The sequence below is a fragment of the Colletotrichum siamense genome (genome assembly GCF_013390195.1).
Source record: "Colletotrichum siamense strain Cg363 chromosome Unknown KSG_Cg363_contig02, whole genome shotgun sequence".
Lineage (NCBI taxonomy): Eukaryota > Fungi > Ascomycota > Sordariomycetes > Glomerellales > Glomerellaceae > Colletotrichum > Colletotrichum siamense.
In genome coordinates this window covers 2,623,343-2,644,877 of record NW_023501015.1, presented here as the reverse complement: position 1 = coordinate 2,644,877, position 21,535 = coordinate 2,623,343, and the positions used below count along the sequence as shown (strand labels likewise).

At 56.5% G+C, this 21,535-nt stretch overlaps 8 protein-coding genes across 8 annotated transcripts; 3 read left to right on the top strand and 5 right to left on the bottom strand.

The window, feature by feature from the left end:
- Positions 1 to 809: 809 nt before the first annotated feature.
- ATG8 (Autophagy-related protein 8) lies at positions 810 to 1,409 on the top strand (the record flags this gene model as incomplete). Its single annotated transcript, XM_036634537.1, has 3 exons — positions 810 to 899; positions 944 to 1,293; positions 1,352 to 1,409. The coding sequence occupies 3 exons, from the start codon at positions 810 to 812 to the stop codon at positions 1,407 to 1,409; spliced, it is 498 nt and encodes a 165-aa protein (XP_036500530.1).
- An 867-nt stretch (positions 1,410 to 2,276) lies between these two features.
- On the bottom strand, positions 2,277 to 6,462 carry CGCS363_v002687 (ABC transporter 1; the record flags this gene model as incomplete). The annotated part of the gene is made up of 3 exons (XM_036634536.1): positions 2,277 to 5,314; positions 5,364 to 6,285; positions 6,340 to 6,462. 3 exons carry the CDS (start codon positions 6,460 to 6,462, stop codon positions 2,277 to 2,279), a joined length of 4,083 nt encoding a protein of 1,360 aa, XP_036500527.1.
- Positions 6,463 to 8,587: 2,125 nt separating this feature from the next.
- On the top strand, positions 8,588 to 9,972 carry OXR1-0 (Oxidoreductase OXR1; the record flags this gene model as incomplete). Its single annotated transcript, XM_036634535.1, has 3 exons — positions 8,588 to 8,786; positions 8,856 to 9,869; positions 9,932 to 9,972. The coding sequence occupies 3 exons, from the start codon at positions 8,588 to 8,590 to the stop codon at positions 9,970 to 9,972; spliced, it is 1,254 nt and encodes a 417-aa protein (XP_036500526.1).
- Positions 9,973 to 10,400: 428 nt separating this feature from the next.
- On the bottom strand, positions 10,401 to 11,798 carry SAT14 (putative O-acetyltransferase SAT14; the record flags this gene model as incomplete). Its single annotated transcript, XM_036634534.1, has 1 exon — positions 10,401 to 11,798. The coding sequence occupies one exon, from the start codon at positions 11,796 to 11,798 to the stop codon at positions 10,401 to 10,403; it is 1,398 nt and encodes a 465-aa protein (XP_036500529.1).
- A 1,772-nt stretch (positions 11,799 to 13,570) lies between these two features.
- On the top strand, positions 13,571 to 13,948 carry CGCS363_v002684 (uncharacterized protein; the record flags this gene model as incomplete). Its single annotated transcript, XM_036634533.1, has 1 exon — positions 13,571 to 13,948. One exon carries the CDS (start codon positions 13,571 to 13,573, stop codon positions 13,946 to 13,948), a length of 378 nt encoding a protein of 125 aa, XP_036500528.1.
- Positions 13,949 to 14,170: 222 nt separating this feature from the next.
- On the bottom strand, positions 14,171 to 15,085 carry ustM-0 (Methyltransferase ustM; the record flags this gene model as incomplete). Its single annotated transcript, XM_036634532.1, has 1 exon — positions 14,171 to 15,085. One exon carries the CDS (start codon positions 15,083 to 15,085, stop codon positions 14,171 to 14,173), a length of 915 nt encoding a protein of 304 aa, XP_036500523.1.
- Positions 15,086 to 15,884: 799 nt separating this feature from the next.
- On the bottom strand, positions 15,885 to 17,766 carry sidI (Acyl-CoA ligase sidI; the record flags this gene model as incomplete). Its single annotated transcript, XM_036634531.1, has 4 exons — positions 15,885 to 16,228; positions 16,290 to 16,996; positions 17,046 to 17,322; positions 17,370 to 17,766. 4 exons carry the CDS (start codon positions 17,764 to 17,766, stop codon positions 15,885 to 15,887), a joined length of 1,725 nt encoding a protein of 574 aa, XP_036500522.1.
- A 1,761-nt stretch (positions 17,767 to 19,527) lies between these two features.
- SID5-2 (putative acyltransferase SID5) lies at positions 19,528 to 20,358 on the bottom strand (the record flags this gene model as incomplete). The annotated part of the gene is made up of 2 exons (XM_036634530.1): positions 19,528 to 19,832; positions 19,971 to 20,358. The coding sequence occupies 2 exons, from the start codon at positions 20,356 to 20,358 to the stop codon at positions 19,528 to 19,530; spliced, it is 693 nt and encodes a 230-aa protein (XP_036500525.1).
- Positions 20,359 to 21,535: the final 1,177 nt, after the last annotated feature.

Here is a 21,535-nt window from a genome sequence, read left to right as displayed (position 1 = left end):
CAGCAAGTACTCTGCAGCAGAATAGTCACAAATAACTGTGTGCCAGGACCTCTTGTGACTCAGGCCAGATCCAGAAGGTAGGTGTGCCAGGTTGCCAGCCTGCGTCAAGTGGCTGTGGTCCGTCACTGCTTCCCAGTGGTCACCTGCCCAGCTGACGCTGGACACTGGGCGCTGGACGCTGCCAATCTTGCCCCAGCACCCTGCACGCACCTGCACCAGTTGACTGGCTATGTGAAATCGGTGTCTTGCCCCGCTCCGATAATCCGATAAGGATAACGACGGGACTGATGGGTGCTGCTGAGGCAGTTCGGACCAGTAGGAAGCGTGGAAAGCAAGGGGAAAGGGGCGGGGAGCATCTTCCATGCGGCTTAGTCATTCCAAGCCTTCTCTAACCTGGGCCGCGCACCCAGGTATCTTTCCTTATCAAGCTGCCTAGAGAGGTACATGGAGGCAGCACAGGCAGGTACGCATCCCCGTCGCCTGAGCCACCCGCCTCTTCCTCCAGACCATTCACTCAGTGACCGCCCATTGCATTCCCCGTGTGTCTGACCGACACCCCCAAGGCGGCAACCACCTTTGCTTGCCTTACCTTGTCGTTCCATACCTTACCTTAGCACCTCGTCTGCCTTCGCAAACGACCCCTCGTTACCTGAACTCTCCTTTCTACACACTTCTTCTTCCGCATCTGTCATCATCACTTCTCGCCCAAACATCTCGCCATCTATAACTTGCCTGTCGCCCGCACTCCACCAGCTGCAGACCACTGGTAATCCACAACTACCCCATCGCCCGTCACCAACACCTTCAACATGCGATCCAAGTTCAAGGACGAGCACCCCTTCGAGAAGCGAAAGGCCGAGGCCGAGCGCATCCGTCAGAAGTATTCTGATCGTATTCCCGTAAGTTGCCTTCGCATCACTGCATCCTCGATTCTTGTTCGCAGTACGGGGCCATCGTCGTCGCTGCCTTCGTCAGCTTCGCGCGTTATCGCTGGTGCCCCACGTTCCCCGACCGTCACCGCCGATCTCCCATCATCCCGTCGTGCACCTTCAAGCTAACCACCATCCTCACCCAGGTTATCTGCGAGAAGGTCGAGAAGTCAGATATCGCCACCATCGACAAGAAGAAGTACCTCGTGCCCGCGGACCTCACCGTCGGACAGTTCGTCTACGTCATCCGCAAGCGCATCAAGCTCTCTCCGGAGAAGGCCATCTTCATCTTCGTTGATGAGGTCCTGCCCCCTACCGCCGCTCTCATGAGCAGCATCTACGAGGAGCACAAGGACGAGGATGGGTACGTGCTCTCCCCTGAGACAGCTGTGATGATTCTCACCATGCTAATATGTTTGCAGCTTCCTGTACATCACCTACTCGGGCGAGAACACCTTCGGCGGTTTCGAGACGGCGTGAGCTCCATAACTTCTGACAACATCACCTCAGAATGTTCACGGCGTTTCGGTCTGCTACGGTTCAGCACTTTAGGAATGGTTTTTCTCTCACGGATAACGGGTTCCCCCGCAAGTAGGGGCTCATGAAGAAACGCAGTCACGTTATCGCGCGGGGTCACAGGACGGGGTCAGGTGCGACCCTGGTCGACATCATTGAATCCCTTTTTGCGCGGCTTGGTATCACAACCAAGCGATGAAGGCTTGCGAGGACTTTGACAGGGAAACGGGGCTTATGAATTTCAAGTGGTTTTCCTTAGATCGCATACTCATTTGCCTTCTGCCTATTCTCTCCCTACATTGACGGTGATTCCTATGAGCATTCGTATCGCATAACCTCGTAACACACGTGCTGTCAAATCGGTCTTTCGGGCCGCTTTCTTGTCTATATGTCATCTGAAACTTGGGATATCTTGTAACGCGCAGTTTTTAGACGCCTTGCAGCCGAAGGCGTGTAATCCGACTGAATGCTAGCAAAACGCATAAGCCTACCTGCAGCCCCTGATGGTCAAAGAGCTCGTCTGACCCATGCGGTGATTCACAGAAGCCCGCGAACCCGCCAGCAACTTCGGTCCCGGGATCTATGCATGATGATTCCAAGAAGGATCGGTCGCGGAGACGGACATGTGCAAAAACCCGGGTCTAGAAGAGACCAAAATTTGAGGCAGGTCGGGAGCGGATCGCAAGCTGACGTTTGTATTTATGCAGCCGATCTTTCGTCTCAACAATCGCCTGGCAAAAACTCCTAAAATGTAGCCAAGATACAACGGGTAAATGCATACGAACTCCAGACAGCCCAATAGACCCCAGTAAGAAAGAAGAAGCAGCAGAATCAGTGGCCAAGCATCTGCTGCATGGCGTTGAGACGATAGCTCTCGCTCTTCTCCATCAGCTCCTCGTGCCGACCCTTGGCGGCAACGGCACCCGCCTCCACGACGAAGATGACGTCCGCCTTGCGAACCGTGTGCAGCCTGTGGGCGATGGCGATGACGGTGATCCCGCGGGCCGCGCGCTCCAGACCCTCCTGCAGCGCCTTCTCGCTCTCGGCGTCGAGCGCGCTCGTGCTCTCGTCCAGGAGCAGCAGGCGGGGCTTCCGTACCAGCGCCCTCGCGATGGCGATGCGCTGCCGCTGGCCACCCGAGAGCTGGGAGCCGTTGGGGCCGCACTCGGTGTCGTAACCCTGCGGGAGGGCGACGATAGTTTCGTGGATATTTGCGAGGCGACAGGCCTCGGTTATCTCAGCGTCGGAGGCGTCTTGGCCGGGGCGGGCGCCGAGGGAGACGTTGAACTTCACGGAGCCGTCGAAGAGGGCGCTGTCTTGGGGGACGACGGCGATGTCGTCGCGGAAGGACGTAGTGGTGAACTTTGAGATATCCTGGCCGTCTATCTCGACCGTACCGCTTGAGGGAGTGTACATCCGTTGCACGATCGACATGACGGTTGATTTGCCTGAACCTGAGGGACCCACGAGGCCGCAGAACTGTCCTGGTTGGATCGTGAAGCTCATGTTATCGAGGATCTGGACTTCGGGGCGGGCGGGATAGGAAAAGGATACGTTCCTGAAGGTGATGGACACGCCTCCCTTCCCCGGCGACGGGCGTGGCGAGGGGTTGGCGAGGGCTTCAACGTCCTTCTCCTTCCCCTTGGAATCTTCGGTCTTGCTTGACGGGTCGGTTTCCGACTTATCCAGATCGAGGAGGCTGAAGATTCTCGAGGCGGCCATGCGAGCGCGTGTCACTTCGGGCGCAAGACTGAACATCTGTCCCCAGAGCTGTGCTCCCACGAGCATCGCGACGAGGATGATCAGAAACTGTGTTTGGGTCGCGCGGCCTTCGACAATCTGCTTTGAGCCCCACCAGTATGCAAACGCATAGATGATGTTGCCTGTGCTGTTTGCGATAGCGAGCCAGATGTTAGCGATGGCGCTGGCCGAGATGATCTCCCTCTTCGGGCCCTTGAGAGCACGCTTGTACTGGCCCAGCACCTCGTGTTCAAGCGACAGGGTGGCCACGGTCTTGATAGAGTTGACGGACTCGACGGTGATACCGACAGCCTGGGCGTACGCGCCAGCATGCTTCTCCTCGAACCGCGAGAGGACCCTGATTTGCATTATTCCTGAGCCGAGGAGAATGGGTAGGATCACGAGGCACACGATTGCAATTCGCCACGCGAGAATATGAGAGTAAATGATTGCGACCAGGAGGTTGACGACCACGGCAAATATCGTGCCCATGATGGATCCACTGAAGCCTCCGATGGCAGCCGCATCTTTCGTGATGACAGATAACAGTGTTGTAGGGTTGCGATTCTCAGATTGATGCCACTCGAGTTCCTGCTGGAAAAGGGATCGGAAGGAAAGCACCCGGATCCTGTAAAGCAGCTTCTCGGCGAGATATCCAAAGGCGGACCAGCTGGCCAGGTTGGCGAAGAGCTCCACGCAGGCGATCATGAAGAAGAGGCCGGCGTAGAAGGCGCCTTTGCTGGAAATGAAGCTGGGCGTGTTGCAGGGACTCGCTGAGCCGATGGCGTATCCAAAGACTGTTCCAGAACCACTGTACGTGCAGCCCACAATGAAGGCAGCAACAAGAGCGAGAACAAGCCAGAGGATATGGGGACGAACCATGGGTCCGACCTGCTTAACCACTTGCCAGGCTGACTTATTGCTGTCGAGTCCGCTAGCTTGGAGTTCCTCTGCCGCCGTCTTTTTGGGCTTCTCCTTGGTGCCATTTCCTTCGGCTTCCGTGATGGCTTTGGCGAGGTCTGTTGGGTCAACGCCGCCCTTCTCGATTTCAATGGTATTTCTGGAGTCAAGAGACTCAACAGCTGTGCTGGCACGAGATGGGGCTACGTCCTCTTCGGCTGTGTGAATGTTTTGGAGGTTGACTAGGTTGGCGTAGGCTCCGTTACGACTGATAAGATCGGCGTGGGTGCCTTGCTCAACGATATGTCCGGCATTCATGACGATGATGTTATCGGCATTCTTGATAGTAGAGAGGCGATGAGCGATGGAAATCAGGGTGCGACCTTTGGAGACGCTCTCTACGGCCTGTTGAATTCGATGTTCGCTGGCTGAATCCAAGGCTGCGGTCGCTTCATCGAGGATGAGAATCTTAGGATCGCGGATGAGAGCCCGTGCAAGAGCTACTCTCTGTCTCTGACCACCGCTAACCAACTTGCCGCCGGTCCCGACGGGTGTTCCGAAGCCATACCTCAGACGGTCGATGAAGGAAGTTGCGTCGGCAAGATCAGCGGCGTGCTGTACGAGCTTGGCGATCTCGACTACCTCGGAGCCATATTCCTGGGCTGCAACGTCGAGCTCGGCTCCTCCTTGCAGATCTTCCGCAAGCTGTTCAAGCTGAGGTCCGTGGAGGGTATCTTTGAGCCATTGGTGTTCCTCCTTTGGAGAGTTGACGAGGCCGAGAGCGATGTTTTCGAGAACGGATCGGTCGAGGAGTGATGGTTCTTGCTGGACTAGACTGATATAGCTGCGCACGTTTCTCACGTTCAAATTCTGAATGTCTCGACCATCCAGGAGAACAGTGCCTTCCTTGGGGTCGTACAATCTCGTGGTCAAGCCTGCGATGGTTGACTTGCCACTTCCCGAGAGGCCAACGATGGCGGTGTATTTGCCGCCAGGGCAGACAAGAGATACGTTCTTGAGCACATCTTGGTCAGGCCGGGAGGGATAGGCAAAAGTCACGCCGCTCAGTTCGACTGAGCCTTCAATAGTCGAAGGCAGTCTCTCGCCTTCCTCGGTGACAGAGTCAATGGCAGAACGGAATTCAATGTCCTTTCGGAGCTTGACAAATGCCGCGGAGGCCGATCCGAAAAGGGGCAAGAGGGGTGCGATGGTGCCGAGCATGATGCAAGCTGTAGACAGTCAGAATCTGAACAGAAAGAATCTTTTGGAACCACGCACCATCAACAATGAGAAACACGACAGTGTAGATGTCGCCCACCGATGTACCGTCACCTCTTCCAGCGACGGACTCGGAGATGGCCTTGCTTCCTTGCCAGTAGGCAAGGGCGTTGGCAGAGTAGGCCAGGAAGTACAAGAATCCAGCTTGAGTAGCGGCAGCAACAGCCTTCTTGATGCCCTCCTTCTGGGCAACAAGCATATGCGAAGAGAACTTGGCCTCCAGGCGGGGTCCAGCTCCGAAAGCCTGAACGACGGCAACATGGGACAGGGCCTCAGATGCAATGGACGAGGCCTTCGCAATACCATCCGACATAGTTCCTGTCCATTTCTGGACGAGCCCTCCGCAGATGATGGACATGAGCAGGAACGCCGGTATAAGGGAAACCAGCATTCCTGCGAGCTTCGCATATTTGATGAAGCCAATGACATAGGCGGTGATGAAGAACGAAATGGTGGCAATGAAGATTCCGACCTTCTCAGACGTTCCAGTCTGAATGGTTTGGATATCCGAGTTCAAACGCGATGAAACCTCGCCTGCTTGTCGATTCTCAAAGAAACCGGCCTCCTGCCTGAGCAAGCTCTGGAAGTATTTCTCCCGCAAGCGCTGTGCCAGTCTCTGGCTTAGCATGCTCCAGGCCGTGGTATAGCTGTATATCAAGACAAAGGCACCGATGCTGATGTACACGAGCTGCAAGACCTTGTCGTCGACAGCGTCCATGTACACGTCGGCATCTCCTATTCCACTGGTACACGTCGCACCGTTCATGTCGTCGATCAGTTGGCCGAATAGGATTCCCATCAAGGGGAAAGGCACGCCGGCAGCAGCGGCCGTGATGCCGCCCACGACGAATAGCGTAATGTCGATCCATGTTGGTTCGGCATAGAATAAGAGGTTGAAGAAGCTGAAGAAGGTCTCGAAACGCTAATCGAATGTAAGCTTATCGGTGGACGACGATCACACGTGAAGTTGACTTACGCTTGACCCCGCCTTCTCTGGGGCCTGCTCATGCAGTTGCAGTTGTTGCTCCTCAGTCACATTGGGTGCGTGGTTGACTGGCTGTTCGGCTGGTGCCGAAGTCGAATTTCGCTCAACAACCATGGTAATGGTAGTGCGGCATCCCACTTGACGACCAGGTCCATCGAGCAAGCGTCTTCATTTGGCTGGGACAGACATGAAGTAGCTTCACCAAAGCATCGGCGCGCGGCCGTTACAGCCACCGTCTCGGCGAACCGGCTCAACATTTGCATCATAGAGGCGTTCTTTTGTCATCAACATCCGCTTTAGAGTGGTCTTTCAGGCGGTTTAGGGTCGACGACAGCGTAACTTGCTCGCCGAGACCCCGCCACGGGGAGTTAAGAAACCCGTCGTCGCGGTAGAGCTGAAGTATCGACCATCGTGGCGCGTATTCGATGGAGTACTGCGTAAGAGGCATGGTGTGTGACAGTGGCCGTCTCTCTTCTTGCTCCTTTAGCGTGTCTCCAGAGCCGTGAGTGCAGTGACATTCGTTACAAGTGCAGCACGTGAAAAGTACCTGTGGGATCCCAGCGAGGGTGCACTGCTTGTGGGTGAGACATGCGGCAGGTAGGTGGCTACACTACGGATACAGTGCCCTGTAGTGTTGGAGAGTTGGGGAGTTGGAAGGCCCGGAGGATGTGGAGCGAGGGACGTGGAGCAGGCGACCAGAGTGGGGCCGATGCCGGAGTGTGGGTGCGGATCTGATAATTTGTCTTGGCAAAGCCCGGTGAATCCCTTCCGGATGAGGTAAGGCGTTCGCCGGTACGAGTACGGAGGCCCTGTCTCCTCTGCGGATCTTGCTACGAACCTGCCCTGTTCAGCCTTCATTTCTCTCTCACTGTGACATTTCCCTCTGCCTTCCCAAAAATTTTCACCGGCAGGGAAAATGGCGCATTTCGACGTGCTTGCTGCTGCCGCTGCCCGCCCACCCACCGTCACTCCCACCCACACACATTTCACACACCCACTCCAGTCTGATCCATCTCGAATTCGCAGAGGGAGACCATTGGGCGTACGTGTCGCAATACGGAGTAGTCCCGCGCGCCCCAGGACTCCTCCTGACGCACTAGTCCCAACGGCCGGTCAGGTCAGACGGCACCCAAGGAACCCGACATGCAATGAGAAACCAAACTCGAATTCCGACCTTTTGTTCCTCACGCCCACCTCACCTTACTTAGCATTCAACGAACGAACGCCGGGCGCCCACTGAAAACGAGGCGCAGCCCTGGAACGCGTACCTTTGACTTGTCCTCATTAGGTAACGGGTTGATCTTCCCAGCCAGTACGCGTTGAGCCTCGAGCCCTGGAGTCACCGAGTAAAACCGGTCTGTCCCGGCGCTGGGAGTGGCTTGCATGTCTCTGAACGGATCTGATAACTTTAACTCCTCCACCATCTGATAATCTCAAGGCAGGGCAAACCACAACCACACACACATCGCCCCTCCATGCTCCAACACGCCAAACCAGACTAAACCAAACCAAAACCCCTCCGGCGGGATGGCCACCACGTCTCCTGTCTCCTGTCTACGTATTTCAGCAACTATTCGGTCCATCACCCCTCTCGGCACCATTGCTATCCATATTAATGATTTTTCGGTACATCGCCAGTGTTGCACTAATAGATACATAGGATCCCGTTCCCAAAGCCCAAAGTGACTGTTCAAACCCACCCAATCATGCCGTCATCTCCGCTGGCGCTCCCCCTCCTTCTTCGCTGTCCTGCCCGTCGGACGCCCCCTCGATCGCCATGGCCCAGCGGATCCAGATTGCCCTTCGCCCTGCCGTCTCGGCTGCAGCGTGCTTCCTCCGAGGAGCTCGTCCTCGGCTCAACCTGCCCTCCAGCCCGTCACCTTCTCCATGGAGGGGTGATTCTGGGTTCTCGTTGGGAGGATTTGGTGGGATTTTCTGGGCAACTTTAACCAGTCTCAGTCGTCCTGCCCCTCGCGCAAACCGACCAGGACTCCGTTCCGATCCAGGCCCGCTCGGCTTCCGGCGGACGCTATCTTTATGTTTGCTGCTTTCTAGTATGCACATGTTCCCGTCTGCAACTGCATCTTCGCTCTCTTCACTTGCCTCAACCTGTCTCCCCCATCGCGGCTTTTCCTTTGAGTCGTTCAATACTTGCTCTCGCCGCTCCTTCTCTTCGCTGTCCTCTCCTCCGCTCGACGTAGAATCTTCCTCCCAGTCAGACCCCGCAGCAAAAGACAAGATGGGTTCCCTTCCTACCGTCCCTCCCTTCAAGGTCTTCATCGCCGGCACTTCGTATGCTGGCATGTCCACGGCCCTCAACCTGCTCGACCTCAGCAAGGGCGAGTCCCCCCGCCTCGCTCACTCCCCGTACGAGCACCACGCCGACTTCAAGAACATCCCGCTCGACATCACCATCGCCGATGAGCGTGATGGTTTCTGTAAGAACAAAACCCCCGGCGCGGCCCCTCTTGTCTGATCACCAACTCACCCGTGACCTATTTTCTTAGTCCACTTGATCGGCTCGCCGCTTGCCTTCGCCGACTCTGCCTACGCCGCCAAGTCCTGGGTCAAGTTCCAAGATATCCCCTCTCTGCAGCGCCCCAACGTGCGCTTCGTCCAGGGCAGCGTCAGCAAGGTCGACCCGGCCACCAAGACCGCCACCGTCCTCGACCACGAGACGAAGCAGCCCCAGGACTTCTCTTACGACTTCTTCATCGGCGCCACTGGCCTGCGCCGCGCCTTCCCCGTGGTCCCCCAGTCCCTCACCCGCAAGCAGTTCCTGCTCGAGGCTGAGGAGCAGATCCACGCCGTCCGCAACGCTCCCGATGGCGTCATCGTCGTCGGCGGCGGTGCCGTCGGTATCGAGATGGCCGCCGAGTTGAAGCTCGTTGAGCCCAGCACCAAGGTGACCCTGGTGCACTCCCGCAACCAGCTTCTTTCCTCCGAGGGACTGTCCGACCTGTGCAAGGACAAGGCTCTTGAGCTGACCAAGGAGGCCGGCGTCGAGGTCCTCCTCAACACCCGCGTCAAGGAGACGCGCAAGATCGAGCCCACCGCCAACGGCCGCGCGCGCTACGAGGTTGAGTTCACCAATGGCGACAAGCTCATCGCCAGCGAGGTCGTCATGGCCATCTCCCGCCAGACCCCCTCCACGGACTTCGTTCCCGCCGCCGCGAAGGACGAGGAGGGCTACGTCCCCATCCACCCCAACCTGGTCTTCTCCTCCGACATCCCCAACGCCGAGGACCACATCGCCGTCGGCGACATTGCCAAGTGGCCCGGAATCAAGCGTTGCGGTACCGCCATGCACCACGGCCACGTCGCCGCCATCAACATCCACCAGCTGATGCTGGTCAAGCTCACGAACAAGGAGCACAAGCCCAAGTTCTACGAGCTCGGCTTCGTCGAGCCCATGATCGGTCTCGCTGTCGGCAAGAAGGCTGTTGCCAGCAGCTCTGAGGGCACCACGTGGGGCGAGGACGTCATGCACTCCTACTTCCGTGACGACCTCGGCTTCACCAGTAAGTTCTCCTGGACACCCCTGTCTACTTGATCGCAACGGTACTAACCCTGGTTCTTTTAGTCTGCTGGAACCACATGAAGCTTGGCAAGGCCGACAACTGAATCTGCTCTTTGCTTTGAAAAATTCTCTGGGTATTTGTTGCTTTTTTCTTGGATTACAACGGTGTTCATGGGCGCAATGATGATGACGCAACGTTCATCCGGTAGTTTAGAATAAATTGCCTACCGCTAGACATAAATGCAATGATCTTTTATGAACTTCAACCAATTTTCTCTCATGTGTGGGGTGTGTTATCCGAATTAGACTAGGCTATGAATCATGTTCCTGCATATCAAGAAAAAAAGACACTGTGCTTATCAGATCTTTACTCAAATTATGGAAATAAATTCTACAGCAGAGGTATTCCTGAAAGCTGCTGGCACCTTTTTTACGTACAAACACCCCACTCTACGTCGCGCGTACCTAGATCCACACACACTGCTCACTGCTCACTCTCCACTCGGAAGGGACGCTGGTGGACGGGACAAATTTACAACTTGGGAACGAGACCCAGGCGCATGCCGCCGACGACCTTTTCGTTCTCGCCGAGCGGGCACAGCTGGAAGAAGCGCTCGCGCGAGCAGCGGACGAAGGCGCTGCGCTTGTGGGGGAGGTCGACGAACTTGTCGAGGCCGAAGCCGTGCATGAAGTCGTACATGAGGACGGTGTCGTTGGTCTTCTTGGGCTCGCCGACGACCCAGGTGGTGCGCGGGTCGTCGAGGTAGAGGAAGTGCATGAGGGAGGACCACCACGCGCTCACGCGGTGGGGGCCGCGGAAGCGCACGTCGCCGACGAGCGAGTGGCGCCCGCGGTCCCAGTCCTGCGCGTCGTAGTAGCCGCCCAGCTTGTCCTCCTTGGCCCAGTAGACCTCAAAGTAGGCGAAGAAGGTGTCCTCCCACGCCGCCAGGATGGCGAACTGGTGAGGGTCCTCGTCGATCTTGCGCAGGTACTCGCGGTGCTGGTCGAGCGTGCCGGTCTCGTTCCAGCCCTGGGAGACGCGGGGGTCGTTCTGCCACTCGTGGAAGAGGCGCAGGTGCTCCTCGTTGTGGTAGTCCAGCGCGACCATGGAGAAGGTCTCGCGCAAGTGCGGGATCCAGCGGCTGTACACGGTCGAGCCCGGCGCGGGCTTGGCCGGGCGGATGGGGTGCCAGGCCTGCTGGTAGAGGTTGGGGTTGGCCGGGTCCGAGGCCGGGACGGCGGTCATGGTGTGCTGGAGGGGAGTAAGAGGGTAGGAGGACAGAGGGCGCTCGAGGCTGGCGGGAGACTCGGCGGGCAGCCAGACGGGACGGGGGCCGAAGGGGGAGCCGGCGCCCTGCCAGAAGGCGCTGCGGAGGAGGACGACGGTGGCCTGCTCTTCCGTGGCGGCGGGCTTCTGGGAGTCGTTCTGGACGGGGTGCTCGATGGCCAGGAGGACATCGCGGAGCTGCTGGCCGAGGACGGCCGCGCCGGCACCGCGGAGCTCAAGACGCTGGAGCTCGTCGGCCGGGCGCAGGACCCAGAGGACGTAGACGAGGAGCCATGCCTGGGCGAGGGTGGGCGCGGTCTTGCCGTCCCAGGAGAAGACGGTGCTCGGGGAGCGGCGGGAACGAGCCCAGGCGCTGTTGTTTGAGTCGGCGGGGAGCTCGCTGGACTTGAGGTCCGCGGGCTCGGTGAAGTAGAGGTTCTCGCTGTGCAGGCGCTCGGGGACGGGGACCTGCTTGGAGGTTCCGGCGTTGGAGGCGTGGGGTGCCAGGCGGTAGAAGTGAAGGCCGCCCTCGGCGGTCTTGCCGGCGAAGGTATCGTGGTTGAAGGCGCGCTGGACGGCGTACTCGGCGTGGTACGGGTGAGGCAGCTTGATGATGCTCTCGTTGGAGGAGGCGAGGGCGGAGAGGGAGACGGGTGCCGACATGGCTGCGGTGTTGCTCGTGACGAAGCTCTAAGTGTGTCTCTCGAAAAGTCCAATTGAATAGAATGTATGCGACGGGAGGAACTGGGGGTATGAGATGTCCTCGAGTTTGACGCAATTGGTATCACAGCTTGAAGCTTTTCTTGGGAATATGGGAGACAACGGAAGATTGGAAGAGAAGGTGAGCTTGGAGCTTCGGAGCTTCACGCGTAGGCTATGTCACCACCGCCTACTCTTTTGGAATCAGTAAGGGTAAAAAAGATGCCGAGTTACAGCCATTGAATACCCTGACAACGCAGATACCCCTGGTCACCCTCTCTGTCTCGTCGGAATCCCGCCGCTCGTGGGTGGCTGTATGGCGTGCCATGCCATGCCATGGCTCAGTTTTTTTTTTTTTCTTCAATAGGCTGCAGGCCGCAGGCGACACAGCATTCGAGCAAGCAACCGGGCCGCCTTGCAGCTTCCAGGGCCGGCCCATGACATCGTTCCAGCACACCGTTCAATCAGCTTGGTCCAGTCCGGGGGTGGTGGTCAGAGACAGACTGGGAGAGAGGTTGACGGCGGGGTACGCTTGGCCTTGGCTCCATTGGAAGCTCCCAGGGGGGGTACATCTAGATGGATACAAGTGAGTACCGGAGGAGGCGAGTTAGGGGAACGAGTCGCTGATGGGACATGTGGACATGGGAGGGATCCCTCGTGTGAATTTGACGGCTCCATGGCGTGCACTCGCAGCGGCCAAGACCTCGGGTCGAGGACGATGGGAAACGGGGCGCAACGAAAATGCTCCGAATGAACGAACTTTCTTCCACCCTGTTCCCAGCCCAGCTTCGGAGCAAGGTGGAAGACAGGTTGAGCAGAGTTCGGCGTTAAGAGAGGGACAGGACAGGGTGTGGGTGTGTGGCTCATGTTCATCCCTCGTCGACATTTCGATCCAATGTCGATGCCGCCAGTTGCGTGCGAGGCGGTTCTTGTTCCAGGGAAGGTGGCTGCACTGGCTGACCCTTAGCGGATCTGATAACTTTATTAGAACCCGGTCCAGCGATGGCTCCGGCGTCGGAGGCGCCTTTCGATCCACACAGAAACGGCCACCAGCCGGATCAGATAAGATCAAATTTTTTCTCAAAGGTGGGACAGCGGGAAGACAAACTCCACTAAGCTCCGATGTTCCGGTACGTACCCCAACCCGAACCTGCCCGCGGTCCCTGCACTTCTTCTTCAAGGAAGGAGAGGGGGGGGCGTGTGCATTTGTGGGTTTGTGGGGTCAGATTCGGACGAAGTGGCCTGTTTTGGCGGTACGCAGAGGAACATCTCCAGAGCATCGCAGATCACAGGGTGTGCACGACTCTTGTTCGTCCCTCCCCTTCACATCATCTCCACCACACCACTCCAGTGTCGCCCATCGCAGGTGGGACGAACGGGGGCCCTTTTGTCTGGCACAGCGGCGCAGCAGGTGCTGCTCCTCAGACATGTGGCTTCCTGTGTGTCTCTGTTGCCGAAGCGACAAGCTTTCAGGATTCGTCCGTCACCTTCTGAGGAGAAGACGCCGTGTCTCTTGAGACGATCTCAGTGTCTCCTCGATCGGCTCTCTCCCCGCCTGCCAAGTCTCATCTGCCGCCCGCTGTGCTCAACGGGCGTCCGGCATTCGCTATCTGCTGTGCCTCTGGAATCAACCTTAAACTCGGAGACTCCCGTACTCGGGACGCGGAGGCGCCTTTGGAGATGCCGGTACGGCACCGGTAGAATCATCAAGTCTGCCCTTTCCCACCCCCAGCGCAATGCTTTCCAATGTTGACTCAAGCTCCAAGGTTGTCATCCACTTTGGACAGGTACAAGACCTGGGCCCCGCCGAGATTGATAAACTTGGAAACCGTGACTCAAGATCTGCCGTGCCTGCCATTGAGTGCATATTTCTGTCTCTCGGTCAGGGCGATGGGGCTGCTGAAAGTGAGCCTGGATGCCTGCAGATCGATGATGCCTTCTCGGACGGCGTTCTCGGCAGGGACACTGCGGACCGGACATTGATTTCTAAGACGGCTCTCAGCTCGGTATCGGTCTTGCCCCAGTGGATGTCGTATCGACAAGGTAGTTGGATCCATCTCGATGCCTCATTCTATATTCCTCGACTGGAAGAGAGCCAGCATGGCTTCCTGTGATGTTGGCTTGCAAATAGATCCCGCGATCTCTAGGATGATAGCGAAAGGCTTGTGATGAATGGCCTCAAACAAAGTGACAATCATGCACTTCAGAAAGGTAATTTCGAACACAGTGAGGACTATGAGAAGTCGCCAGAGTTGGATTCTTCAACACTCGGATTGTATATCGGACTTGAATATCAAAATCGGCTCTTTGGATGACATGACATGGAAAGACTCGGCTTATGAGCGCTGCATGACCACCCAAACAGCATCCAGCGTCTCGGTCCCCTCGCCCTTCTGCTTCAACTCATCCGCCGCCTCCTTAATCCTACCCACGTAACCAAGCAACTCCTCTTCCGCTTCCTGCCCCAACTTCTCCCCCAAAACCTCCTCGGTCCAGCTGGGATCCACCACAGCCCCGACTTCCCACCGCCCATCCAACAGTCCCGGCGTATCAACCGAGCCCTTCTCCTGCAGCTTCCAGCCGGCCTGCTCGGCCAGTCGGATGAGTTCCTCCGGTGCGAGCGCGCCGCGGACGTTGGATTGGTCGACGGTAAACCCGCGATCGGCTCGCAGTATGTGGAATCTGCGCTGGGCTTCAACCGCCAGCTCATGGGGAATTTGGGATGGTTTGGACGCCTCGAGGGAGTATTCTGCGAAACACAGCTTCTGCACCTGGCCAGACGAGTGAAGCGCCGTGAAGAGTGACGAGACTGCGTCCTGGGAGGGAAAGTACCATAAGGAATGGCACAGCGTCGCCACGTCGAATCGGTCTTCCGAGTGGGAAGACAGATACGACGGGGCGTCCGCTTGGTGAAATGTGATTCTCGAGCCATACTCCGACGAGGAGATGTACGCTTGTGCCTGCGCGAGCGTGTACGGGCTTCCGTAGTCGCCCGGGGCCGGGTCGAGCGCCGTCACATGGCCGGCCGCCGCAGACCCCGCTTCCCCGTCGGACCCGGACACCGTATGCGCCAGGACGAGGGCGGAGTCGCCCTGGCCGCACCCGATGTCAAGGACGCGGGAGGACGGGGCGATGGACCATACAGATGCCAGGCGGAGCCGGTGGGTTAGTTGGGGGACGATGACCGAGTGGAGGTGTTTTGGGTCGTGGGGATACGCTTTCGCGAGAGCGGCAATTGTTGGTTGAGACATCTTTGAAACCTCTGCGGTGGCCTTTGGAGATTTATTGATTCAGTTGCGATGTGGTTGAGACGGTACTTAGATTGAATTTTGAGGCTGAATGTATGGTGATTTTATACACATGTTGGAAATGACATCAAGCAAATTCTCTCACTGGATCGTCAAACAAGCAGGCCTCGTTGAAAGCTTACTTGCCGTAAGGCCGTCTCATGAGTCACCCGCTTACACAGTTTCAACCCGAGAAATCAACAGGAAATGATTTCCTCTCCAAAAAGGCAGGATGTTACAAAACGAACCAATTATGATAGTTCGTGCATTGCACCAGTGCTGACACTTTGTCGCACTTGCGCGCGAAAAACACATTGAGCTGCCGTGTTGGGACCAAAGAGTCATGGCGATTTTGGCCTCACTGCAGATTTGGCCTCACTGGGGCCCTCATGGCGGGCGCATCCCCGTCAGCCGCTCTTCTCCCGCTGTTCTTCCGCAATTCCACTGCCAAGACTTGGGGAAGATAAGGAAACACGCCAAAGTAAGTATAAGAATAAGTTTTAGTAAATAACATGGATTGACCCGATTGCGACACGCACGATAGAGTTTCGAAAGACACAAACACCAAACTTCCGTGCAGTAAATGCTAAGCTTCAGTTCCACTTATATCAAAACTCTGTTCAACGTCATGTAAAATGACTGTAAAAATCTGGCTACGGGCATTCTATCCATCTCTTTGGCCCTAAACACGAACAAAAAAAGCATTTTTGTATGGTATCGCTCTATACACAATCTTTATCCCATCTCTAGGCAGTATTACAAATTACAACTTGGCGGAGACCTTGTTCTTCTTGAGAAGCTCGTCGCCGACCTTGGCCATCTCGAACTTGCGGACCTTGCCACTGCCTGTCAGAGGCACGTTGGAAGGGACGCCATCCTCGCCGAGCCAGAAAATGTGCGCGGGGCTCTTGTGGCCACCAAGGCGCTGGCGAACCCAGTCCTTGAGCTCCTGGAACGTCGGCTTCTCTCTGTTCTCGGCGCGCTGGACGAACGCGCCGACGACCTCGCCGTAGTGCTCATCCTTGAGGCCGACGACAATGGCTTGGGAGATCGAGGGGTGGGCCATGAGACGCTCCTCGATCTCGAGAGGGTAGATGTTCTCACCACCTAACTTCTGTTAGCAAAAAGGAACAGCGGAATCGGCCCGAGTGACGAATGTTCTACTTACCTCGGATGATAATATCCTTGAAACGGCCAGTGATGGAGCAGTATCCGGCGTCATCGAAGACAGCCTCGTCACCAGTGTGCAGCCACAGGACACCGGCGGAGTCTCGGACCATAACCTCATTGGTCTTCTCCGAGTTGTTCCAATATCCAGCCTGAAGCTGGTAACCAGCCATGCACAACTCACCACGCTCACCCATGGGCACAATGTTGCCATCTCTGTCGACGATCTTGGCCGAAGCGTGGGGCATCAGCGTACCAACAGTCGTAAGTCTCTTGCCAAGCGCATCGTCGGTGAAGGCGTTAAAGCAAGTAGGGGATGCCTCGGTCAAACCGTAACTACTGGTGAACTCCTTCATACCAAGACGGTTGACCATCAACTCCATCAGGTAACGGGGCACGGGGGCGCCGGCCACAATACCGGTGCGAATTTTGGAGGACTTGAAGTCGTCAGGGGCAGCCTGGAACAGGGAATCGAACATGGCAGGCACGCCGTGAAGTGCTGTACAGTCCTCCTCGAGAATGGCCTTGAGAGTCGCCTTGGTGTCGAAAACCTCGGCCGGGTACACGATCTTGGCACCGTGGGTGATGACGGATAGGAGACCGAGGACGAGACCGAAGCAGTGGAAGAGAGGAGGAGGGCAGCAGAGGCAGTCGTCGGGGGTAAGCCTCATGCGGTCACCGATGAATCGGGCATTGTTGACGACATTGCTAATTTCAACGTCAGCACTGTTGACCTTGTTTACATCAGAAGACTTACTGGTGGGTGAGCATAGCAGCCTTAGGACGACCGGTGGTTCCGCTGGTGAATTGAAGGTTGCAAACTTGGTGAGGAACAACTTTGCTCATGGCCAGGTGCAGTTCTCTCGGACTCTGGCGCGAGCTTGACTTGATGAGCTCGTCGTATGTCTCGTAACCGCTGGTGTCACCTCGGATCATGATGACCTTTGGGCCATTGACCTCGTTCGCCAATTGCTCCAAGAACCTCCGGTTGTCGAGTCTGCCGATCTGCTTGGTGGTGAACAGGATCTTACATTCTAGGAAACTGTGAGCTGGGAACTCCTACTGCGCCAGTCGGTCCTACCTGAGAACTGGACAGCGTACATGGCCTCGCTGGGCGTGTATGTGTTGTTCAGAATGACAAGAATAGCGCCTACTCTTGCGACGGCAAAGAAGATGGCGGCGTACTGCTCGCAGTTGCCAGCCATGACACCAACTCTGTCTCCGGCCTTGATGCCCATCTTCAGCAGAGCCTGCGCGAGCAGTAAGCTCTGCTGGTTGAGTTCATTGTAGGTCCATCGTGCGCCGGTCCAGGGAATCACCAAGCACTCCTTGGTGCCGTGTTGGTAGGTCTGAAGCTCCAAGAGTTCACCGAGACTGAGGTCGACCAGAGGTGGATCGCGAGGGCCGTGAAGGATGGACAGCCTCTGCGTGGGCGCAAAGGGCTCCGAGACGGGCGTGGTTGATGGTTCAGTGGCCATTGTGTTGGCGGGCGAGCGATGGAGACTTGCTTGAATATTCTACTGGAGCGAGATGCGTCGTTGGTCGTCGTCGCCGTCAAGATTGTCAATGGCAAGTGGGAGAAACTCCGCGATCTTCCTACAACGCTGCCGCCTTGTCGGGTTCGCGTGGCAGAAATAACTGGCCTGGAGCGAGAACCCATGTACTGGGCCCTGCATCTGCGTCACCGCACCGGAGAACGGCTTTCGGGGATCGTCTGGGTCCAGCCAGAAGCGAGCAAGGTCGCCTCCACTCCACCGAATTGGACCGGCCAAGCTTTCGCTCTGCTGGCCCTGCGGTCTCCGACTCCGAGCTTCCAAAGACAAGCGCCACGCCGCTGGACGTTGCGAAGTCGCGCGCCTCTGGCTTCTAGGGTACCCTCCCTTTGGCCAATGCATGCAGTAAGCCCGGCCTGTACCGAACTGGTAACTGTTTCGCTTCAGGGAGGCCTCGATTCCATTGTTGAAGGTGTGGATGAGGGGCTTTTGTGACCGATTTAGAGCCACTCGCGTCATCCAAGCAGGCCTTGAACTGGCGACTTGGGCTCAAAGTCAGTCACATACTTCGGCTAAGGGAGGTCGCGTCGAGCAGATGGGCCACGAGCCTTCCAGGGCATCGTGTCAGTTGATGCCAATGGCAGTCTGCAGCAGCGCCAATGCCCACACCTTCGCCCATGATGCTGGAGTGTCAAAGTGGGATGCGATGGATCGGGCGAGGGTGTGGTGTGTAAGAACTGGTCGTCCATGGTCCATGACATGTGCGACGCGGGAATTGGTGAATGGCGTTTGCAGTTCTTTTTCCGCCCCCTGCCGCCGTCCCCTGTTTTGGAGAGACTTGCTGCTACCTGATGGCGACCAGCCAATGAGACGCGATCTGACTCCACATGCTAGCGCATGGACCCCACCATGACCGTGTGGCTCCTCGGATAGGTTCGGGACTTGATCTAATCAATCAAATCTTGGATCAGATAAGATTACGGAAGGAACATTTCGCTTTTCCCTGTGCAAAATTTTTTCTTCACCCGAGGCATCGCATCGCATCCCTTCCCACGCCCCTCTTCATCCCTCCTTCCGCTTTATTTCTTCAACGTAACCTCAACTCCCTCCGACATGCCTCCGCTCCCACCCTCCGAAGTCGCTTGCTCACCTCTCAACCTATAGACCTTCCTAAAACCCCAAGCCAGTCCACGGATCGTCGTCGATTCTGCCGCTTCCCAAGGCGCCAGGTTGCATTGTCTGCCATCTGCCCACTTCGTCGCCCACTTCGTCGCCCACTCTGGAAGACGGACTGTCCCCTAAGGCTGCTGCCACAATGGTGGCTCAAGTGGCTTCTTCCTCCTCAACACGCCATAAAAGTCCACACTCCCTCCCACACTCCGGTTTTAGTGCGCTCTTAGACTCGTCACCGCGACACGTCGTTTCAGTCGGCGGGGCACCCTGATCTTCATGCGAACAAGGGTTTGGCTTGGCTGCCATTTAATATACAAAGCCAAGACATGCAGGTCCTCAGAAGAATCTAGGCACAGAACCTTTTCTCTTCTCAGCCTGGCTCGCAGATTCGCACCACACCCGGCAACACACCAAAGTTCAAACAATCTGGACGGGGAGTACGTGACACAGGAGTCTTGGTATTGCCCTACAGACTACGAAGTACGATACCGGTACGGATACAGTACGCAGGCAGAGATCGCCCTGCCATCAGCAGCCACCCCCAAATCGTCGCCAAGCCAAGTCCAGCCACTCTCACTTCAAGGGCGGGTATCCTTGAGATCGCCACTCCTTGAATGACATTCCCTTGGCGTTTGATGGCATCTTGACCATCAAAGGAATTTCGACGTCCTTCTCCTTGCCCACCAACGCCGCTCGGTGGACGACCTTATCGTCCAGCGTCTCAAAACCTAATCGCTGATAAAGCGGGTAACCGACCGGTGACGATTCAAGGTAAACGGGAAGCCCCGCCAACTCGGCCATATCGAGGCCCCATTTTGTCAGGAGCGCGCCAACACCTCTTCTCTGGTGCTCTGGCCTAACAGCAATAACATGGCAGTCTGCATCGCGAGTGAAAGACGTACGGCATCAGCAAACTGACAGCATGGGGGCGCAAAGGTTCTCTCTCGGTGAAAGCAGCTGAACGGACTAGCGAGGGCAGGGGAAGGATGAAAACAACAGTCACGGGTTCCACTCACAAACGTGCGGCCGGCCACCCCAGAGCTTCGCCTTCACATCACAGATGGGGGTGATCAACTCTTCAGCTCTCGCTCTCTCCTCGCCCTTAAGCCAAGTAATGCCAGGGAACTTGTATTCATCGTAGGTACGCTCCTTGAGGAACACATCCCACAGGGCCATACCGACGATCTCGCCGGTCTCCGAGTCGACGCACTTGAGCGTGTACTGAGTAGGGCTCTTGTGCCAATAATCGACCGTGTTCTTGGTGTGCTCTGCGCGGAAGTCCTCGCCCTCCGTGCCCCCCGGGAACAGGAGACTGAGGATGGCGTCCCCCTTGAACGCTGCAAAGTATGCATCGTATACCTTGGGGAGGTCGGGGATTAAAGCGGGTAGGACGGTAAGACCCATTGCGTCTGTAGGAATGAGCCGAGATGTACTGCGGTAGGGCGTGATCACTGGCTGTGGCGTTGTAACTTGTGCGTGTGTCTTGCGTCGGTCTGTTTTTCCGCAGCAGGGAGAGACGGGAGCAGGGCAGGGCAAGGCGCAAGTGAGGCAAGGTAAACTCAGAATGTGAGCTGAGATCCGATGAACTGGAGTGGAGGGTCGCTTCGATCCGACGAGAACAGCTCGTGTTGTGCGTCTGATAGCCAGTTGATAGCGTAAAAGGGCAGAGGCGGTATTTTCGGAACCAGCAGCAAGGCAAGACGAAGCGGCATCCCACTTTCTGTTTTCCGTCGACCATACAGCGGTTTCTGGATATTTAGGCTGGCGCCGCGCTTGAAGACTTTTCCTTACAAACTGGAGCAGGACGTCCCGCAGTGCTCGACAAGAAGTGGACTCGAGTGCCGAGCCCTGGTTTTCACACAATTCTTTCAGGGTTGACGCGGCACTTCGCACCAGCTGCTGCTACGCAACGGGGGCTAAGGAAATGCCGCAATCACGACTCGCTTCTCCCCCACGGCGTCATGACCTGCTTAGGAATCTGGTCCTGGCCGGAGCAGCACTTTCAGCCGTTGCGTGTGCCCGCGCTGGACAGGTTTTGGCCGGACTCGGAAGCTGTCCTATGGTAGGGTCACAATCACCAACTCCTTCCACTCCACAACGGCGTGGGAATCAATGATGTGATGACCAAAGTGTGTGGCAGTGTGGTCGCACACCCTAGCCAAGCGCCGCCGTGATCCGTTAAAGTTATCAGATCCGCGATGGAAAGAAGAGCGAGAGGCTTTTTGTTTGTGCGCAATTACAGGGAGCCGTCGACGGCGAGAAATTTTCTCACAGACACTGGACACAGACACTGGACGGATGGATCATACGCAGTACCCAGGGGCGTTAGTCAGCCACGTCAAGCGCAAAACTCCCCCTACTCATATAAGGGGCGAAAAAACAGGGTTTCTACGCAAAAAAGGGGGTTTCTAGCTAGTCGCATAAAAGTCGCATTTTTCTTATTTTACTACTAAAAAACATCTTTTTTAAGATTATACTATAACCTAAAACTATGCTTTTTTTAATTATTTCGTTTAATCCTAGCTACTAAGATACTTTACTAGAGTAATACTAACTTAATACTTATTAAATAAACTATATA